Below are 22,735 nucleotides of genomic sequence, written 5' to 3' on the forward strand. Positions count from 1 at the left end.
CACAGGATACTTCACATTTTATAATCTAAACTATAAAACATGTACAACTCGTTAAGCATATTCCCCATACCACCAAGAAATCTAAGTCTTTATTCCCAAGACACTTCCAGTAAAAAGTTTATACTGGGGATATTTATACATCTTTATCTCTTTCCAACTGACTGAGGTACGTCACATTAACCAGAAAGATGCAAACTGGGATAAACATCAGCCTCCGCATTGTTTGCTAGAAAAGTTTTTTTGGGGGGGGAAAATCAAACTTTCTTCTTTTAAAGGACATCGCTTTACAAAGAGCTGGAGCAAGATGAGACACATGGAATAGCTGCTAAATGGCGGGAATATCTGGACTAGAAATGGGAGCTTGCTGTAGGAGCCAGGATCCTGCATGGATGCTTGTGGAATTCAAGCTTAGCTACTATATAATGAGCAAATTCAAAAAACCACTGTACTGGAGCTACTTACTAGAAGGACTGTGGTGGCTTAGAGCAGATTTTCCTCGCCTTGGGGCTGGAGGAGCTGCATTTAGGTAGCTCATCTGGCGCTGGTAGTCCATCAGCTGCTCGGAGCGCTTCATGCCAACCGTTGGCTTCACTGCTTCCAGTCTCTTCAAAAAAGCCTTGATTTAAATTATGTAACATTTTCGTTACTAAAAACCAAAGAGTAACTTTGTCCATTATGCTACAGTTTGTCAATAATTGGTCTATTTAAAGTTTATTTGTCTTCACTAGTCTTCAGGGGGAGCAATCCTAAGCAAGTCTACTTAGAGGTAAGTCTTGCGTTCCACCACGGGGCATCCTGCCAGGAAAATGCCTTAGGATTTTAGCCGGAATTGCTTAAAAACGGGCACCCTAACCTGGATAGCCCAGGTGAGCCTGATCTCGTCAGATTTCAAAAGCTAAGCAGGGTTGGCCTTGGTTAGTAATTGGATGGGAGAACTCCAACAAAGACCAGGGCTGCAGAGGCGGCAATGGCAAATCACCTCTGTTAGTCTCTTGCCATGAAAACCCTGCCAGGGGGGGTCGCCGTAAGTCAGCTATGACTTGAGGGCACTCTCCACCACCACCACTTAAAAACGGGCAGCAGGAAAGCACTGCTAACCAATTTATACAATTACTAGTATGGTTGATAAGTGAGATTCATTTCACTTATGAAAGAACACTGTGCTTTTAAAACACTTGATGCTTTAAATAAGGAAAGCACCTTCCCGTGGGAAAAACTAAGCAAAATCATGAACCGCAACGAGATGCAGAAAAATCCCCTCCGAGCTAATACAGCAGTAGAATAAGTACTCACTAATTATACAATGAGAAAACAGTAAAAATAGCCAATGTTTTCTTTTGATAATCAGCTTAGAACTGACTGCTTAATAACAGTCTGTTCTCAAAAAAGCACATGGGATGGAGGTGGGAGCAAATGCAAAGAAGCCACGGCCAATTGTGAGACAAGCTACACGTCGGGTGTGTGTGTCATTTCATCCACAGAAGGATGGTCTCTGGGCCCTTGACGGTTGATGCTGCGTTTGCTGTACAGAACTGACTGCTTCTGCTACAAAAATAGAGGCAGTTAGGTATTATGTCATGCGAAGTGCTGTGAACAAAAGCATGACCAGAAAAAGAAATCAGATACTGCATTAAGGATGATTATTTTTAACAGAAAAGGCGTATCGGTATAATACAGTATAATAACAGTAATCTCAAATATGTGCTTGTCAGTCTGGCATATTTTGAGAGAACCTACTAATCTACTATAAAAAAAAATTAAAAGGTGTCCAAAATATTAACAACAGATAAGACTGACTGCTACGTCTCTGCATGATTGATTTATTTACTTCTTTTATACCTTTCTCCCCAGTGGGGGGACAACGTGGTTTTCTTTGTTCTCTTCCCCATTTTATCCTCACAAAACCCCTGTGAGTTAGGTTAGGCTGAGAGAGTGTGACTGGCCCAAGGTTATCCAGCAAGCTTTCATGGCAGAGTGGGGATTCAAACCCGGGTTTCCCAGATCCTTCTCTGATACTCTAACCACTGGATCTCATTGCTCTGGGCTTGTCTTTTTCCAAACAGCCTCTGACGATAATTATAATCCAATCCGGACTAATGCAAAGCAGCAGCAGAACGGCCTGCCTTCATAGGGAACAACTGGATGCATCTCTGCATGAGTCCATGATCTGGGCCTGTCTCCCGATTGGAATGGAATGATTGGAAACCCAGAGCAGTGACTTGCAGATGGTAGGAATTTTTAACTCTTATCCATTCTAGAACAAAACTTCTTTGGCCCCAAGAGTATTTTTAACGTTAAATCTGAAATAAATGTGCAATTTTCAGAAGTTTGTGAAATCCTGCTACAGTCATTATCCCCCCACCCCATTCATTCCTGCAAGAAAAATATTTAATGCCACACTCTTTCTGAAGGTTCTTCAAAAAAACAGTTGTTCAAAACTAACTTTGTGGTAAACTGTATGAGAAGATAGATCGTGGAATGGTTATGCCTTAAGAGAGTAAGAAACTATGGACATAATGTATTAGATGGCTATATGTATCAGAGCCACAAAATGTTAATACTCTGCATGAGTGTGAGCTGACGAGCCATTTGTGGCTGAAGTGCTATCATTCACACATGATCAGATCAAGTGCCAGTCTGTTCATCACCCAATGGGAATGCCTGGAGTAAGGAAAAATCAAAGGAAACTACAAATAGCACCAACTTTTCAGCTAGCCCTCAAAACTTGAAATGTTACACTCTTGCAGGGTTGGCTGTCAAGCCAGTCTGGCTAGATTCTCCCACTCCCTCCATTTTTAAATCATGCAATAAAAATCTGTTATTCACTGAATCCTGATTCTCTCTCTTTTCAACAAACATCATCTATGAAACTGCCTTGAACCGAGTAAGACCATTGGTCCATCTAACTCGGCATTATGGCTCTCTAGGCTATGAGAGAGAGAAGGATCTTCCCCACCAGCTACTGCACGCAATCCCTGCAGTGTGGTCCTGGGACCTTCTGCGTGCAAAGCAAGGGCTCTACGACTGCACCACAGATTCTGCCATATCGAAACTTTGTTCCTGCCAACTTTCAACCAGTTTCTAAACAGGATAGGGGAATTCTTCTCCAGGGAAAGACTAGCCTTACAGTAGAGAATTCACTGAAGGGGAAAAAAGGAGCGACTCTTTGGCCTGAACCAAGCAAAGGAGGATTGTCAGGAAAGAGATCAAAAATAAAAATCCCAGGTGCTTCCGGTTTGGGATTCATGGAGGTCTAACGCAGCTCCATTTGCGGAGCTGACCGGACTGCCATTTTAACCGGCCGGAGGGGTGAAAATAACCCGCGGCCGACTGCTCTCAGGCGGGGAGCAGGCAAAGAACGCTCAAGACCCTAGGGTGAGCTAGATCTCGGATGAGGGGGGGCTCTACTCAAGGAGTCTCCCCCCCAATCCTTGAGGTCCCACCTTGCGACGGGTCGGCTATAATCTCTGCGACAGTTCTGGGGCCAATTCGGCTGGCATAAGACCTACATACCCAAGCTTCGATCGGGGAGGGAAGTCGAGAGGAGAATTTAAGATCGAAACAGCGATTACAACCCGAGAAAGTTGAAGAGAAGGTAAAGATCGCTATCTCTTGAAACGGGACAGATTGATAAAAACAGAGAGGAAAGAAAGTAGATCTTTAAACTGCAACAGACTAGTGAAAAGGAGGTGAAGACTCGGCAGGAGTTGTATTTTAAAAGAGACTAAATTTAAAGAAGTTATTGCAAAAACCGGACTATTGTTTTGAATACCTGTGGTTTTGGAGCTGTGGGAAAAAGACACCATCGCGAGACCTGCTGTGGGAAGACGGGAGACAGGAAGTGCGTAACAACAATAGAGTGGCTGGAGGGAAGCGGCCCTTGCCGACGGACAGGAAGTAGGGAATCGCCATTTTTGAAAAGGGAAGGGTCGCGGCTTCAGCGGAAGAGGAAGTAGGCCATCTTGGATTACAATAACATAGAGAAACCATAGAGAAAAGACGCCCGACATTTTGGATACAAAAAATTAATTTTGGCAAAGATTGGGACATTTGAAAAAAAGGAAAACGTTTAAACATACGCCACGGAGTTAAGGAAGAGAGCAGATTCGTGGGAGCGAGCTAAAGCAAGCCCCACGATGTCGAAAAAAGAGTGGCAATCGGCAATAGAAAATTTGGACAAAAAGCTTATAGACATGATGAAAGAACTTAAGGACACGAAATTGGAGCTTATTAAAGAAGTCAAAGAAGTTACACAGACAGTAAAGTCGGAGCTGTCAGAAGTGAAAAAAGGCGTGGAAACGATTAGTAGTGAATTACAAGGAACGCAGCAGAGAGTTAAAACAGTAGAAGACGCGATGGAGAATTTAATAGAAACGCAACAAACAGAGATGAGACTGGTGAAGGGGAGGATGTCAGTTGCAGAAACTAAACACATGGAGAAGCAGCTTCGTTTTCGTGGTCTGCCAGAAGTGGAAGGGAAGTCAGCGCAAGAACAGATGACTGAGGTGTTGGCTGATTACCTGGGGAGGGAGGAGGAGGAAATTGTGGCTATCCTAGATGTGGCGTACCGTGTGAACTCGAGAATTGCAACCCAGAGGAAACTACCAAGGGATGTGATTGTGCAGTTTACAACTAGAAACATGAAAGAGAGGATTGTGACAAAACAATTTCAAGATCCATTGGAGATTGATGGCAAGACGATTATCATAATGAAGGAACTGCCCAGATCAGTGTTACTGGACAGGAAAAAATATAGAGTGCTAATTCAAACTTTGAAGGACATGAATATCAGATACAGATGGGAGTTACCGGAAGGAGTGTCCTTTGAGTTTGGAGGGGCAAAAAAACGCATCAGATCTGAGCGGGAGATGGAGAGATTTATCAAGGACAATGAAAAAGACTTACCAACAAAATCATGAATATGGAGTGTAATGTATTATCTTGGAATGTAAATGGACTAAACTCACCGAATAAGAGGAAAAATATTTTTCATTGGCTACTAAAACAAAAATGTGATATTGTTTGTTTGCAGGAGACCCATATTAGAAAACAGGATGTAAAATATTTAAAATCTGGAAAATTGGGCAAAGAATTTGTAGCGGCCTCTAACAAGAAAAAAAGAGGAGTGGTGTTGTACATAAAAGAGGAGCTGCAGCCAAAATTTGTTATGAGAGATGTGGAAGCTAGATTTGTAGCGGTGGAATGTAATTGGAATTTAAAGAGAGTGTTGGTAGTCGGACTTTATGCACCTAACGGTGCAAAGGAAAGCTTCTTTGAGGATTTAAGGAAGCATTTAGACGATCTTGTATATGACCAGATAATTCTTGCTGGAGATTTTAATGGAGTGACAGATTTGGAACTAGATAAAAAGACTACAACAGCACAAAAGAAAAGAGGACTATTGCCAAAGCTTTTTTTTTAGTTGATTCAACAAGAGACTCTCGAAGATGTATGGAGGAGAGAATATCCTAAAACTAAACAGTTTACTTTTTATTCTGCAAGGCATCTTACATTATCAAGAATTGATATGATCTGGGCCTCAAAGGACTTAGCGTTATGGACTAAGGAGGTAGAAATAATGCCGATGGTAGGCTCAGATCACAATCCAATTATGTGGAAATTTGGAAAAAGGAGAAAAAGGAAAGCCTGGAGAATAAATGAGGACTTGCTACAGGAAAGTGAAAATATGGAAATATTGAGAAGAGAGACAAAGTTTTTTATACAATATAACGTGAATAAAGAAGTACCAACCAGTAAAGTTTGGGACGCGTACAAGGCGGTTGTAAGGGGCATACTAATGGACTTAAATGGCAGAGCAAGGAAAAAGAAAGAGGAGAAAAGACAAGAGATTGAGGAGAAAATAAAGGCCAAAGAAATACAGTTAAAAAAGAGACCAGGGAAAAAGAAAATACATCAGGAAATTAAAATTCTTCAAGAACAGTTAGCAGCAATGAGTAATAAAGAATTGGAGTGGAACCTTAAAAGACTGAATCAAAAAGCTTTTGAGGGTGCTAATAAACCTGGGAAATATTTGGCATGGCATTTGAAGAAGAAAAGGGAAAAGAAAATAATAAATAAAATCTGTGAAGAAAATAAAACGTACTTGGAGCAGACTACCATTAGTAGAGCCTTTTATAAATTTTATGCTAAGCTGTATAATAAAAAAGAAGTAACCAAAGAATCAATAGCATCATATTTGGAGAAAACCAAACTTCCAGAGATCTCGGAAGCTTGGAGAAATAAGTTGAATAGTGAAGTAACTGATGAGGAAATAAGTAAGGCAATACAATCCGCAAATCTAGGAAAGGCGCCAGGGCCAGATGGACTTACGGCTAAATTTTATAAGACAATGGCCAACGAACTGGCACCATTCCTAAAAGAGGTGATGAACGGAGTTTTCAGGGATCAAAGAATTCCAGACACTTGGAGCGAAGCGAATATATCATTGATCCCAAAAGAGGGCCAAGATCTGACTAACGTGAAAAATTACAGACCTATATCACTACTTAACAATGATTATAAAATTTTTACGAAGATATTGGCGGAGAGACTGAAGGGGTGGCTCTCGGAAGTCATAGAGGAGGAACAAGCAGGCTTTTTGCCAGACAGACAAATAAGAGACAATTTAAGGACAGTGATCAATGCTATTGAATATTATGACAAGCGTTGTGACAAAGAGGTTGGTTTCTTCTTTGTAGACGCTGAAAAAGCGTTTGACAATTTAAACTGGGATTTTTTGTTTGCCACTATGGAAAAGCTACAATTGGGAGAAAGATTCATCAGAGCAATTAAAGAAATTTATAGAGACCAGACTGCAGCAATTGTAGTGAATGATGAACTAACCAAGAAATTGACGATGAGTAAAGGAACAAGACAAGGTTGCCCGTTATCTCCATTGTTGTTCATTTTAGTATTGGAGATTCTGATGATACAAATACGACAAGACGAGGAAATACGAGGAATAAAAATAAAGGACTATTCATACAAGGTTAGAGCATTTGCAGATGACATAATGTTAATTGTAGAAGATCCATTGGAGAACATGCCAAAAGTGATAGACAAGATCAAGGAGTTTGGTGAGTTGGCAGGTTTCTTCATTAACAAAAAGAAGTCAAAGATATTATGTAAAAACATGACTAAGCAGAAACAACAATTGTTAATGGAAACAACGGACTGTGAAGTAACTAGTAAGGTGAAATATTTGGGAGTTGAGCTGACTGCAAAAAATATAGATTTGTTCAAGAATAATTATGAAAAATTATGGACTCAGATAGAGAGAGACTTGATCAAATGGAATAGACTGAATTTGTCATGGTTGGGCAGGATTGCAGCAGTTAAGATGAATGTGTTACCAAGAGTAATGTTTTTGCTACAGACAATACCAATCATCAGAGACTCTAAACAATTTGAAAAATGGCAGAGGAAAATATCAGATTTTGTTTGGGCAGGCAAGAAGCCTCGAGTAAAAGTAAAAGTTCTACAAGATGCAAAGGAAAGAGGCGGAATGCAACTGCCCAACCTGAGACTTTACCATGATGCAATCTGCCTAGTTTGGTTAAAAGAGTGGATGACATTAAAGAATAAGAAACTATTAGCCCTAGAGGGATATAAAAAATTTTTTGGATGGCACGCATACCTATGGCATGACAAAGTAAAGGTCAACTCGATGTTCCTGCATCATTTTGTAAGGAGAAGTTTATATACAATCTGGAAGAAGTACAGAATTTACCTACAAGAAGGAACCCCTTTGTGGGTGGTTCCATACGAGGTGATAGATCCGAGAGCTGTTGATAATGAACAACAATGTTTAACGTACAAAGAAATAACTAAAACTGAAGTGTCTAAACTTAGAATAAAGACGCAAGAGGAACTATCACCGAACTACGATTGGTTCCAGTATAGACAGATCAGAGATTTGTATAACTCGGACTCTGTAAAGGGAGGTATACGAACAGAGAATTCGGAACTAGAGCAGACCCTTTTTAAAGAGGACAAGAAAAGAATATCCAAGGTATACCAAGTACTGTTGAAATGGTATACCGAGGATGAGACAGTTAAAACACAAATGGTGAAATGGGCTATAAATTTTAATAAAGAAATAACAATGGAGGCATGGGAATACTTGTGGAAAACTACAATGAAGACAACGACATGTATTAATATTAAAGAGAACATTTTCAAAATGATCTATCGTTGGTACATGACACCAAAGAAGATTGCGCTAGGAAACTTGAACACTTCTAATAAATGCTGGAAATGTAGAAAGCATGAGGGCTCCCTCTATCATATGTGGTGGTCGTGTGAGGTAGCTAGGCAGTTCTGGGGGGAAATAATAAGAGAAATGAGTGAAATTTTACAGTTTCAAATAAATAAGAACCCAGAACTCCTGCTGCTAAACTTGGGAATGGAGGGAATCCCAGCCCACCATAGGACGTTGATATTTTATATGACTGCAGCAGCTAGACTTTTGTATGCGCAGAAATGGAAAGTACAAGAAGTGCCAACTATTGAAGATTGGATCTACAAATTGCTGTATATGGCTGAAATGGACAAGATGACAAGAAAACTGAGAGATCTGGACTCAGGGCAGTTTAACACAGACTGGGAGAAGCTGAAACAATATCTGGAGAAGAAGTGGGAGGTGGGAGGAAAACTGTGGCAGTTTGAGAACTACTGAAGTACAATAAAAGTATAAAAGAGAGGGGTGACTTTACCGGGGGAGGAAGAGAAATGTGAATTTATAAGCAGTTAGATTAATTAATTGATTGAGATATATATAGATATGTAAAGGTTAATTGATAGAATATTGATAGAGAATAATTAACGGTTTAAACATGAGGATTGAGTAATTAACAATATTTTTTTTTTTTACTTGATAAGACTTATATGCACCAAACTGAATGTATAGAAGAGTTAAAATGACTGACTATGTGATGAGTTATATAGAAATACTATAAAAAGAAGAAATGATTAATATAGAGAGAACAAATCAAATTGTTTGATTTAAATGTGGGAAATTTTTATGGTTTATGATATACAGAAATATTCAAAACTGGAAAATGGGATAAATTGTTTATCTAAAGAAGTATAGTTTGGATGTATAGTAAGTAAAAGAGTTAAAGATGTACTGCTTAATATAATGGAGAATATATATTTGTTTTAGATAGAGGAAATTAATAGAAGTAAGGGAAAAGGGACAGAGGGTGGGAAAGCTGTTGGAAGTCAACAAAAGGGGGGGGGAAAGGGAGGGGGTTAGAAACGAAAAATTAGGGGATAATTGAATGCAATGTAATGTAAAAATATTAATGTTCTAACCCAATAAAAATTTTACAAAAAAAAAAAATAAAATAAAAATCCCAGCATGGTGGATGTGGATTCAGCATACTGTACATGATGTTAGTTGTTCTGCCCCAAAGTAACACAGCAGAGTTGAAGAAGATACAGAACTCCCCAGATAAAAGGATCAAAAGAAATTTTAGATTCACATTAGGTGAGAAACTGGGGCTTCTTAGTAAAAAAAAAAAAAAAAGACCCAGCTTACTGTATTAGTTAAGAGCAGCAGGACTCTAATCTGGAGAGCCAGGTTTGATTCCCCACTCCTCTGCTTGAAGCCAGCTGGGTGACCTTGAGTCCGTCACAGCTTCTCGGAGCTCTCTCAGCTCCACCCACCTCACAGGGTGATTATTGTGAGGATAATAACCACACACTTGTAAGCCGCTCTGAGAGTGACATTAAGCTGTCCTGAAGGGCAGTATATAAATCAAATGTTGTTGTTGTTGTTAATAATGATAATGATGATGATGATAAAATCCTGAGTATAGAGACAGATTGGATACTAGCAATTCAGGATCAAGAGGAACATACATCCGAGTAATTTATATAATGACATTTAGAATAATTTATTGGAAAGGTAAGATTAGTACACACTTAGTAGCAACTGAAGTTCTTATTTAAAAAGTTTTCCCAAAGTATTAAACATTTTCCATAGCTTATCATCAGTACCATGCAGAAACATATTATTTTTGTATTTGACCAGCTTGAGGTAAGACCTGCTACATGGAAACTGGATTTTGTTTCGACTCAAGATGCATTACTATGATTACTACAATGGTATGGGAGCAAAGCAAGATACAATCCCCTTCTGCGCTGGGGACATAACTACTCAGTATTCCTGAAGTCAAGCCAAAAGGCATGGAATTGGGCTTGTCTGCAGTCATCTGCATCTCTCATGTTTGGTCTGCATGGCCTGGTTTTGGTTTTTTTTAGTTCACATTGTGGCAAAATGAATCGGAATCAGGACCGCTTGCATTGTCGTCACCAATGCATCACAGTGCCAGCCCTTTCTTTCCTCTTTTTTGTGTGTGTGTGTGCATGCTCTGACCCAGGAGCGCTGGATCAACCTGTTTCCTGGATTTCACCTTTACCACCACCACCCTTTGTTGATCCTGATTGGCTGATTCATCTGTGCGTTTTTTTTCCTTTTAAGGAATGCCCTATGTGATTGGCTGTGAGAATTGTCCATTGGCCAGCCATACAGTGGAAACAATAAAGGAAGTAGGGGGGCGGATTCATGCATGAGCTTGAATCACTCACTGTTCTTTCTCAGAAATCAAGAGAAATAATATTTTTTAAAAGGATTTTTATTTTGATGTGATCATCTCATCAGAGAAGTTATGAATCACTGGCAAAGCTTTGTTCCTGCCTCCCTCTGTTTCCCCCAAGCATCTGTTTCTCCACAATGGGATAAAAAGAGACTCCGTATTAAAATCTTTATTTCTGATACCCAGATATTTAGCCCCCTATGCAATATTCCCAACTGTGCCAAAGCAAAAAAGAATAAAAATAGAACTTCCCCGTGAATGCTTCTAAACCAGCGATTAATCGTTCCTGTGTAGGACTTAATTAAAAAAAAAAAAGAGGAAAGAGGGGAGGGGAGAGAGAAAGAAGGAGAGAGGAAATGACTGGATAGACAAGAGTAGCCAAATAGAATTGGGCTGGCAGGGGCGGGAGGGAGGGAACAGGGTGGAACACCCAAAAACGGAATAAAGAGTGCACAAGATGAAAACGTGGGTTTTTTTTTTTTTTTAAAGTCATGGTATAAGCCCTCCAAGGAAAGCCACGGAAAAGCTGCATCATGACTGGAGTGACTACTCATGACTGTCAATCTGGTGCAGAGGGTCAGGAAAAGAACCCTGAAGTATGAAAACTGAACCGGTGAAATAGACCTGTGCAGACTTGGCTACAGAGAACAGAACTGACAGCTAGGTACCGCCTCGATTATTTTCATTTCCCACTGTTTCAGGTGGCATTCTTGGGAGTTGACATATTAATAAGCTCTGTCTTGGTGTGCATCAATTATTCTTTTTTGCTTTCTAGCAAGGTGATAGCACACCTTCCTAAGTGAAGTTGTCCTACTTCTCTATCTTTAAAAAAAAAATATATTTATATTTATAGTCTGCTTTTCCCACTGAGACTCAAGTCGGGGTATAGAGTGCAAATCAGTTATCATTAACAGCTGGGACAATACAACAGAGCAGAGACTGCAGAAACTTGAAAAAATAAGCAGAAATCTGATATTGAGCTGAAACAATGCAGAAAAAATAAGCAATTTAAGACAACATATTAAACGACATAGAAACTACTTAGTAGGAGCATATTTGCAGCAAAAGATGGTATGCAGTATATAGTCTGTAGTCCCTATTTTGCGTATATGTTTATGTGTCTACAAAATTATGCACACACGGGGGATGTTCATGCACTCTATAATGAAGACCTGCCATTTATACAAGAGGTTTCAGAAAGAAATGGAGGCATGCCACACAACTTGCACAAAAGCGCTTAAAATGCACATTATTGAATTGGATTGTGGTCAGCACACATATTAACAAGAACATACTTGATAGTTTAAAAGAGATTTTGTTCATGTTATCAATCAGACAACTTAATGCAAGAAGCAATTCGATTCTCCCCCCACCCCCGGCTTTCCTTACTAACTTACTAGGACTTTACTCTCCATTAGGGTTGCCAGCCTCCAGGTAGTGGCTGGAGATCTCCTGGAATTACAACTGGTCTCCAGGCCACAGAGATCAGTTCACCTGGAGAAAACGGCTACTTTTGGGGGTGGACTCTATGGAATTATGCCATGACAAGGTCCTTTCCCTCCCCAAACCCCACTTTCTCCAGGTTTCTCCAGGTTTCACTCCCCAGATCTCCAGGAATTTCCCAACTTGGAGCTGGCAACCCTGCTCTCCATGCATTCAATACAAAACTGCTTATTAAGGAAAGTAATTCAACCCACCAGATTCTCTCTGTCAATCCTCTGTTGTTCCTTTTGCCTGTTGATGGCACTGTGGTACATCTTGGGTGCTGGGCCTGAAGGTTTCTTCAGAGAGGCACTTTTGCTTCTGGGCTTTCCAGAGTGTTTTGCTAGTTCTTTTAAGAGTCTTTGGTTTTCCTGATCAATTTGCCGTACTTCGTCATTTGTGAACGAGTAGTTTTTCCTTGATCCTATAGAAGGCGGATCCAACACCAGGTTCTGTTGTTCCTTTTTTTCCAACTGCAGAAAGGCTTTAAAGACAAGTAAACAGTCACATCGAATATAGCCAAGTTTTTAGACTGCTGCTTGAAAGTTTGTAATGTTAATTAAAAAAAAATAAAGCGGCTACAGTGAAATCCTAAGCAGAGCTTGGACTTAGACCAGAGTAACTCTGCTTAGGATTTCACTGTTAAGTCACCTAAATGAAGTGACTTAGTTTTCCAGCACCTATCATTATTTTGAAGTACCTATTTTAGAGCTACACGGTCCAGAGCTCTTAACTTACAACTTCCCCCTCCCCAACAAAAGTTTAGAGCACCTGATACTTCTGCAACCAGGGGAGGGGACAGAAGGGGACCTGAGCACTTCTTATAACCGGTGTACCTTTTTCACACACACATTTCAACAGAAATCAATATACTTTTGAATGTGGGCTCCAACATTTGATTCTATGAAGGGTCAGTGCAGACTATTACCCTTTAATTCAACCTAGGTATAAGGATGGGTGATATTAGCACTAAGGCCTAATCTAGAACTGCACTGTGAGCAAACAATAGATCTCATTTCAAGTTTATATGCAGTTATGATTATTTATATATTCATCTGACCAATATTTGAGAGTAGTTCTAGATACTATATAGCAAAAAGATCGCTAATATGCAGAAATTAACAACAACAACAACATTTGACTTATATACTGCCCTTCAGGACAACTTAATACCCACTCAGAGTGGTTTACAAAGTATGTTATTATTATCCCCACAACAATCACCCTGTGAGGTGGGTGAGGCTGAGAGAGCTCCAGAGAACTGTGACTAGCCCAAGGTCACCCAGCTGGCTTCAAGTGGAGGAGTGGGGAATCAAAACTGTCTCTTCAAATTAGAGTCCTGCCGCTCTTAACCACTACACCAAACTGGCTCTCAATATTACTCAATAGTTTCTCCGCATTTGCCATGTGTTTTTAATTCAACGGAATTTCATTATCATTCATTCATGTCTAGCATTGTGGAAAGTGTGACAGACTCCTGAGCAAGACTGTTGATGACAGTCTCAAGATTTTAGGACACGTAAGAGCTCAAAGATCCTGTTTTGCTGATTTTAATCTTCTACTCTAGATTAAAGTATAACTTAATATAATGGGACTTTATCCCTTTCTGCTGAACGGATCTGAGGCTGCCCAAGTTATCTCTCACATTATGTGTAATGCGAAAGCCCTTGGCATAGAGACATGACCTTTCCTATCCTGTTTATTAGCAACAGTAGCCCAATGACTCTGAAATGAGGGTTCAAACGGTAAGAGTCAAGAACCAGAAATAAGATAAAGAAGGAAAGACCAAAACACACATAGAACGGTAGAACATGGAATCAATATGCATTTCCAAGAGACTGGAAGAAGTATTGTAGTTGTGGGCTTGTAACTTTATGACACACATCGCAAAGGAAGGTAAGAAAAGGAAACTAGCAACATCCAAAACGGGATCTACCCACACAAAGCCACGGGCAACTTTGTAACCCATAAAGTAAGAACATTGTAAATGTATCGAAAGGAGTTTAAAATTACAGTACAAGAGAGCTCCAAGAACTATTTCCAGGAAACTACAAAAATTAGAAAGATTTTAAATAATAATAATTGATTCTCTCATTGTCTATTGCGCAATATTATACCAATGTGAAATCAAACCCTTTACTATGAGACAAACAAGTTTATCCATGAGTTGGAAAATACAGTCAGCATAGCACAGGACAGGGCAAAAGTGGACGCCTCTAGCAAATTAGTGATATTTTAATCATCTTGTATGATTAATGAATTTAATCATCTTGAAACATGTCTTGCTGTGAATCAAGCACACCACCTAACTCAACATCCAAGTTCCCAGAGTGGCACAACAAATGTCCTGGAAGGCCCATAGAAGGGACACAGAGGCCCTTCTCTGCTGCTCCCCCTTCCCAGCCCAACAACTAGCATCCAGAGGTATGCTGCCATCAAACACAGAGATACTACTCAGTAGCAGGGCTCATTTTGAGGGGGAACGCGCAGGAACGCAGGTCCCCAAAGAGGTCACATGACAGGTGGCCCCTCCCACCTGACTCAGCCATTTTGGGCCCGTTTCGGCCCGGATCGGGCCTCTGATCACTCTCCCACTCAGCAGCAGCCCGATTCTGACCATTTTGGGCCCCTTTTCGGCCATTCTCAGCCCCTTTTTGCCATTTTGGGCCCAATTTTGGCCCTTAATGGCCAGGATTGGGTCCAAAACAGACAGGATAGGTGATGTCAGGGGATGTGGCATATGCAAATCAGTTAAGCTAATGACACACTTCCGGTGATGGCAAGGGTTAGGGTTAGTGCGTTCCTCTAGCTCTTTTTCTACGAAATGACCCCTGCTCAGTAGTCATGACCAATAGTCACTGATAGACCTTTCCTTCACATCTAATCCCCTTTTAAAATCATCTAAGTGACTAGTCATTAAGAGCAGCTATACAGGTTAATTTCAGGAAAAGCACTAACTCATGTTAATAAAATCATTCCACAATACAGATCTGAAAACTGATTCAATTATGGTTGAATTTGTATCGTTACTAAAACAGATCCACATACCCCAATAGAGAGATATTGCTGAAACCACAGTTACCACAGATAGCAAAAAAGCAGTTCACATCCTCTCTTTCTATACCAGAACAAAGATTTCAAATATAATGCTATCAGAACAGGAAAGACAGTGGGTAAGGAACTCTACTGGACACAAGAATTTGCTGTGGAGAAAAGTGTTATAAAAACAAAATATGCTTCCCTGAAGAAGCTGAAAGCACAATATTGCGAAACGCTTAACAGTCTGGGCAAGCTGAGCAAAGATGAACCATACCACAAAGCTGTAATTTAAAAAAATGGTGTCTGACCAATGATCATTTCCTCTCGAGGTGTATCAAAAAAGCAAAGCTTTTGAGAAGTCAAATCTTTCAAAGGAAACGTCACTCATATCCTTGGGTACACTATTTATTTATTTTATTTATACCCCACTTCTTTCCCCGGTGGGGTCCCTAAACAGCTCGTATCAGTCTCCCCCCTCCATTTTATCCTCACAACAACCCTGTGAAGTACATTAGGCAGAGGGTGCAAGACTGGCCCAGGGTCACACAGCAAGCTTCCATATCAGAGTGAGGATTCGAATCTGGGCCTCCCAGATCTTAGTCCAACATTCTAGCCATTACGTCACACTGGCTCTAGAGAGATCACAAGAGGTTTCAAGAGATTATATCATACATTTCACCAAATATAAGAGTTACTCTCTTCATGTACTGGCTCTGTTCCTCTTGATATAATTCGGTACCACATATTAAATTATCAGAATCCTTCCTATACTTCAGTTAAATGCAGTTTTCTTCACAACTTTCTCACATAATAGTAAGCATGCACAAGAATTAAGTACTTCCAATACATAATAAAGCACTCGTCACCAGCCTTTACATACAATGGTCTCTGCTAAAAACATCATTCATCCTCAGTTCCAGTATTTTATCAATAAATCTTTTACATTAAGAAATAGTTTTTAATCCCAATCTGCACTATTTCAAATTCCTGGACAGACAAAAATTATTTAGAGGACTGTATCCCACCTAGAATTCAGTGGGAAGGAGATTTTCACCGAATCTCTCCTCCTGCTGGAGACCTCCCCTCCCCTAAGCTGCTCCCGGGGATCACCCAGCCACCAAAAGCAGAACTTTGGGAGATGGTGGTTGTGGGTTTTCCGGGCTGTATCGCCGTGGTCTTGGCATTGTAGTTCCTGACGTTTCGCCAGCAGCTGTGGCTGGCATCTTCAGAGGTGTAGCACCGAAAGACAGAGATCAGTTTGACACTGAGAGATCCCTGTCTTTCGGAGCTACACCTCTGAAGATGCCAGCCACAGCTGCAGGCGAAACGTCAGGAACTACAATGCCAAGACCACAGCGATACAGCCCGGAAAATCCACAACAACCATACTTCTCCGGCCGTGAAAGCCTTCGACAATGTACTTTGGGAGATGTTTTGGGCTACTACAGGAGAGGGGAAAATGGCAAAGACTCCCTCCCCCATGAATGCACAGAAACTCTAGACAAGATACAAGCCAGAGATTATTTCTTTTTTTTTTTTTTTTGAAAAATTTTTTATTGGGTTAGAACATTTTTATTTTTACATTACAATCAATTTTCCCCTAATTTTTCGTTTCTAACCCCCTCCCTTTCCCCCCCTTTTGTTGACTTCCAACAGCTTTCCCACCCTCTGTCCCTTTTCCCTTACTTCTATTAAATTCCTCTGTCTAAAACAGATATACATTCTCCATTATATTAAGCAGTGCATCATTAACTCCTTTAATTATTATACACCCAAACTATACGTCTTTAGATAAACAATTTATCCCATTTTCCAGTTTTGAATAATTCTATATAAACCTATATATCATAAACCATAAAAATTTCCCACATTTAAATCAAACAATTTGATTTGTTCTCTATATATTACTCATTTCAACTTTTTATGGTAATTCTATATAACTCCTCAGATACTCAATCAATTTAACTCTTCTATACATTCAGTTTGGTGCATATAAATCTTGTCAAAGAAAGAAAATATTGTTAATTAGTCAATCCTCATGTTTAAACCTTATCATTAATTATTCTCTATCAGTTGACCTATACATATCTATATATATCTCAATCAATTAATCTAACTGCTTATAAATTCACATTTCTCTTCCTCCCCCGGTAAAGTCACCCCTCTCTTTTATACTTTTATTATATTTCAGTAGTTCTCAAACTGCCACAGTTTTCCTCCCACCTCCCATTTCTTCTCCAGGTATTGTTTCAGCTTCTCCCAGTCTGTGTTGAACTGCCCTGAGTCCAGATCTCTCAGTTTTCTTGTCATCTTGTCCATTTCAGCCATATACAGCAATTTGTAGATCCAATCTTCAATAGTTGGTACTTCTTGTACTTTCCATTTCTGCGCATACAAAAGTCTAGCTGCTGCAGTCATATAAAAAATCAACGTCCTATGATGGGCTGGAATTCCCTCCATTCCCAAGTTTAGCAGCAGGAGTTCTGGGTTCTTATTTATTTGAAACTGTAAAATTTCACTCATTTCTCTTATTATTTCCCCCCAGAACTGCCTAGCTACCTCACACGACCACCACATATGATAGAGGGAGCCCTCATGTTTCTTACATTTCCAGCATTTATTAGAAGTATTCAAATTCCCTAGCGCAATCTTCTTTGGTGTCATGTACCAACGATAGATCATTTTGAAAATGTTCTCTTTAATATTAATACATGTCGTTGTCTTCATTGTAGTTTTCCACAAGTATTCCCATGCCTCCATTGTTATTTCTTTATTGAAATTTATAGCCCATTTCACCATCTGTGTTTTAACTATCTCATCCTCAGTATACCATTTCAGCAATACTTGGTATACCTTAGATATTCTTTTCTTGTCTTCTTTAAGAAGGGTCTGCTCTAGTTCCGAGTTCTCTGTTCGTATGCCCCCTTTTGCAAAGTCTGAGTTGTATAAGTCTCTAATCTGTCTATACTGAAACCAATCATAGTTAGGTGATAGTTCCTCTTGCGTCTTTATTCTAAGTTTAGATACTTCAATCTTAGTTATTTCTTTATACGTTAAACATTGTTGTTCATTATCCACAGCTCTCGGATCTATCACCTCATATGGAACCACCCACAAGGGGGTTCCTTCTTGTAAGTAAGTTCTATACTTCTTCCAGATTGTAAATAGACTTCTCCTTACAAAATGATGCAGGAACATCGAGTTGACCTTTACTTTGTCATGCCATAGGTATGCGTGCCATCCAAAAATTTTTTTATATCCCTCTAGGGCTAATAGTTTCTTATTCTTTAATGTCATCCACTCTTTTAGCCAAACTAGGCAGATTGCATCATGGTAAAGTCTCAGATTGGGCAGTTGCATTCCGCCTCTCTCCTTTGCATCTTGTAAAACTTTTACTTTCACTCGAGGCTTCTTGCCTGCCCAAACAAAATCTGATATTTTCCTCTGCCATTTTTCAAATTGTTTAGAGTCTCTGATGATTGGTATTGTCTGTAACAAAAACATTACTCTTGGTAACACATTCATCTTAACTGCTGCAATCCTGCCCAGAGATTATTTCAATGGCCTGTGTGAACAGAGAGGCTGGTCATTTGCTCAAACCCAACCTGCTTCATAACTTTGAAAAGATATTCATTGTGGTATGGTGATTTTTTTAAAAAAAAAATCAACTCTCTCCATAATTTTCATTCAAACAATTAGGGGAAAGAGCTGGGATATAGTTATGTGCATCTCAGATATCCTGCATAAAGTAACAAGGCACACAGCTTCAGTCACACATAGAGTTTCTTCTGCAATATACCGCACATAAAATGCATAGATACTCCAACAAATGATGCAGGTTTACACTCTCAAACTCAAAACTATAATAAGAACAGAATAGTTTAGTCTAATTTATGAGCTCTCTGCATTTTAATTTCTCTTCTCCCAGTCTCTTATTTATTTAGAAAAAGGTATGCTGCCTCTCCAGAGAACCTGCTTGAGAGGTCTTACAAAATTAACAAATCAAGAAAATTTCAGCCACTGACTGTCTGCTCACCTTTGCTATATGGTCAAGCCCTGACATGCTGAAATATCAACAGATTTGAACTTTAGTTGTTCTAGGCAACTTCCCTTTAGCACATTTCATTCAGAGACACTTGAATTTAAGGGAAATGGAGACGTTAGGCTAGCCCAAATAAGTTTTGATAGACTGCTCTGGGAATTCCCCTCAGTTTCCATTTTTTTTTCTATCATGCAACTTCAGAGACTGCTGTTCAAGAAACTCAAATCCAAGGAAACCACAGACATGAAGGAACTGGTTCTGGCCAACTGCTTTTTAAAATTTTATGACTTCTGAGCTCTATATATAGAATTTTACATTCTAGAATGTGGTGCAATGACTATAAAATACTGCGCATAAAAGTGACTTACACATCTCAACCCTTCATTGCTTGAAGCTTCTAAATAGAAGAGGTCTTCTAACTTTAAAGCGCTTTGGCTTTCTGCAGTGGGATATGCTACCCCCGTCTTGCTCTACCATTCAGTCCCTACGGAGCACAGTTAAGAATGTATTGTTTAGTATGGAGACATTAACAACATCTTACTCCTAAAACTACAAATGAAAAATGTTGCTGCAGTTCAGGGCTTCTTTTCTGGGAAAAGAGGTGGTGGAACTCAGTGGGTTGCCAGCACAGGGGGTAACTCCTGGAGGGAGGTGGTGCCCCTGGTACCACATGCTCACGTGCAAAGTGCACGCACGCTTCCGGGACTGCGCAATGATGTCACTTTGGGTCAGCTGGAACAAGGGGAGGAGTTTTTTAAAATTTAAATCACCCTCAGCAAAAACGGTCACATGGCTGGTGGCCCTGCCCCCTGATCTCCAGACAGAGAGGAGTTTAGATTGCCCTCCATGCCACGGCACAAAGGGCAATCTAAACTCCCCTCTGCCTGGAGATCAGGGGGCGGGGCCACCAGCCATGTGACCATTTTCAAGAGGTGTCGGAACTCCGTCCCACCACGTTCCTGCTGAAAAAAAGCCCTGCTGCAGTTTATAATATGGAGAAAAACCATGGAAGCCCATGCTGACAAAACAACGGTGAAATGCATGTAAGTTGCAAGTCCCTGGCTTCTGTTCTGTGGAAGGGGGTCATACAAATCTAAGCAAAAGAAATTTTCTACGGGCCAGTAATAGAAGGAAGCAAATTATCGCTTCCAGTTCTCTCCTTACAAGTAACAACTCAGAAATAGTAATTTCGAAGGGGCTTTTAATATGGTCAACGTGACCACAGGAAACGGATACGACACAAAAACAGTCGGGGTCCCATTCTGTTCCATGAATTCACTGCTGTATCCCAGAATGAGAAACAAGATGCTTCATTGCCTTTATCATGAAGAGAAGAACCTGTTATTCTCAGTAATAGCTGCATGTGCAAGATCTGCAAACAAAACTGGAATATTTTTAACTACAGGCAAAGATGGCGTTACCAAACTCCCTATACCACCCATTACTATCTTGGATCTTCACAGCTAACCTGGATCCTCACAGTTGTCTATCACCGTAACATTCCACTTATTAGGACTCTGTTCAGTCTCTCACCAATTTTCTCTTAATATGTGAATTCCTCAAAACTGAGATGTTTCATCACACTGATCTACATGAATTCAGATGGTACAGGGAAACGTTCTCACCAGCCGTCCAACTCTGAAACACTTCTGACGCTGAAAAGCTTACCTGCACACGTCTTAATATAGAACCTGCTTACATGACATCATCAATGCATCATAATCAATTGCCAAAGAATCTTGTACATCTGTTAAAGTGCAATGACGTAGGAGAAACTGTTCAAGATGTCACATACGAGTGCCTCAATCTTCAGCGCAACCCAATAATCATTCAACCGATTTCTAAAGGTACGTGGGAATTGTCTGTAGATATTTTAACTTGGTACAGGACAGGACTTATTCTCCCCAGTGGGGATGCAAGCTAGTTTACTATCCTTGAAGAGCATTTAAAAGCTGCAGCCGGACTACTGGCGGAGGGCCAGCTGGTAGGAGCACGTGATTCTGAAATTGCAGCAATTACTTTGACTACCATGGGGGTGGAATGAAACAACTCTGGCTAGAGTCTTTAATGTATCCAGAATCAATTTTTAAGGTGCATTTCAGCCCTTCCTAAGGGCTTGCCAGCCGCCCTGATGAGAGCTGAAACGGGAATTCCCTTTATCAGGGCACGAGCCCATTTAATAATTATAAAATACTGGATAAGAAACAAAACCACTAGAATTAACATGCTTAGCCAACAATCCTTAAATGTGTTGTTATCTAAAAATCCTAATCATCTTGTTTCTTGACAGTATATGTTCCAAATATTCCATCCCAGATAATCTTTTGGGCTTGGCAACTGATAACTTTGAAATCAGGGACTGGATATATGATTTTGATGCAAAGACAGATTGTACATCAATTTTAAATTCAAAGGCAGCACCATGGTACAAACACAATCACTCTAGAGCTGCTTAGTTAGTATCTCGAAACACACACTCAGTATCATTTACCTCTTTACATTTTCAAACCATGCCTACGGCAGTTTTGGAAAGCCGCTTCAACTATATCCTGCTGTCTCAGCATGTTTGCATGTGGAGCTCTAAAGAAATAGAGGATCTACCCCACTACATATATCCTCACCTGTTCACTGTACTGTACCCCTAGAGTCAAATTTCCGGCAGCAATTTTAGATAGCTTAAAGCAATACTCAAGAGGTTGAGAAAATTTCCATATTGCTATCTGATACAGATGCAGAAGTGTCTTATTTCTTTCTTTTATTTATCAAGTCTCTCTGTTCGCAGTTGTGGCAAGAACAATAAGAGCATCTGTGGCAACTAGCAGGGAATCTGGATAGATATTTCTTTATCTTATCGTCCTAGGGTATCATTTACTATAGTTGTATTGATATTTTGTAGTCCTTGGAGTTTATGGAGTTGATATCAACTGTATATTTTATTTGTTAATTGTAAATTTGCTACCGCCAACGGCTAAATGCAATAATCTTACTACCAAACATTGACTATCAATCTGCTCCTGTGAACAATTCAAGGTTTGGGCATTTAAAGCCCTACATGGCATGGGACTGAGATATCTGAAAAACCATCTTTTCCCATATATTCCTGCTCAGGAAGGAGGAAGAGGCCCTCCTGATTGTTCCATCAGCCAAAGAGGCTAACCTGGTGGGTACATGAGAAAGGGCCTTTTGGTGGTAGCCCCATGATTATGGAACAGAATCGCCGGGGAAGTGTGCCTGGTCCCCTAATGGCTGATCTTCAGAAGACAGCTGAAGAATTTTTTTTATTTAGGACTGCTTTTAACTAAATTTGTTTTTATGTTTATTGGAAGTCCTAAACTGTGTTTTTAAACCTTGTTTTATTCATTTTATACTGTTATTTTATTTATACTGTAAACCACCTCAAGTTTCTGCAAGATAGAAAGGCAGCTAATAAAAGTTTTAAATAAATAAATACAACATTGTTCTCCCCTCCACCATTCTACTTCTTCGTAACTGTACAGAAGGGAGAACCTGATCCTGCCAAAGATCTCCCGATGTCACAGCATCATAGGTTAGGATACAGGATTTGCAAAAT

The 22,735-nt window shown here is 39.9% G+C and overlaps 1 protein-coding gene across 2 annotated transcripts in view; it reads right to left on the reverse strand.

The window, feature by feature from the left end:
- Positions 1–22,735, reverse strand: part of CFAP97 (cilia and flagella associated protein 97) — a 41,982-nt gene that overhangs the window by 1,806 nt on the left and 17,441 nt on the right. For both annotated transcript variants that reach the window (XM_054989500.1, XM_054989501.1), the window contains exons 4-5: positions 12,299–12,567; positions 463–616 (exon numbers count right to left, since the gene is read on the reverse strand). In XM_054989500.1, the coding sequence (XP_054845475.1) occupies positions 463–616; positions 12,299–12,567 (423 nt within the window). The remainder of the gene's footprint in view (positions 1–462; positions 617–12,298; positions 12,568–22,735) is intronic.

Source organism: Eublepharis macularius, chromosome 10, assembly GCF_028583425.1.
Source record: "Eublepharis macularius isolate TG4126 chromosome 10, MPM_Emac_v1.0, whole genome shotgun sequence".
Lineage (NCBI taxonomy): Eukaryota > Metazoa > Chordata > Lepidosauria > Squamata > Eublepharidae > Eublepharis > Eublepharis macularius.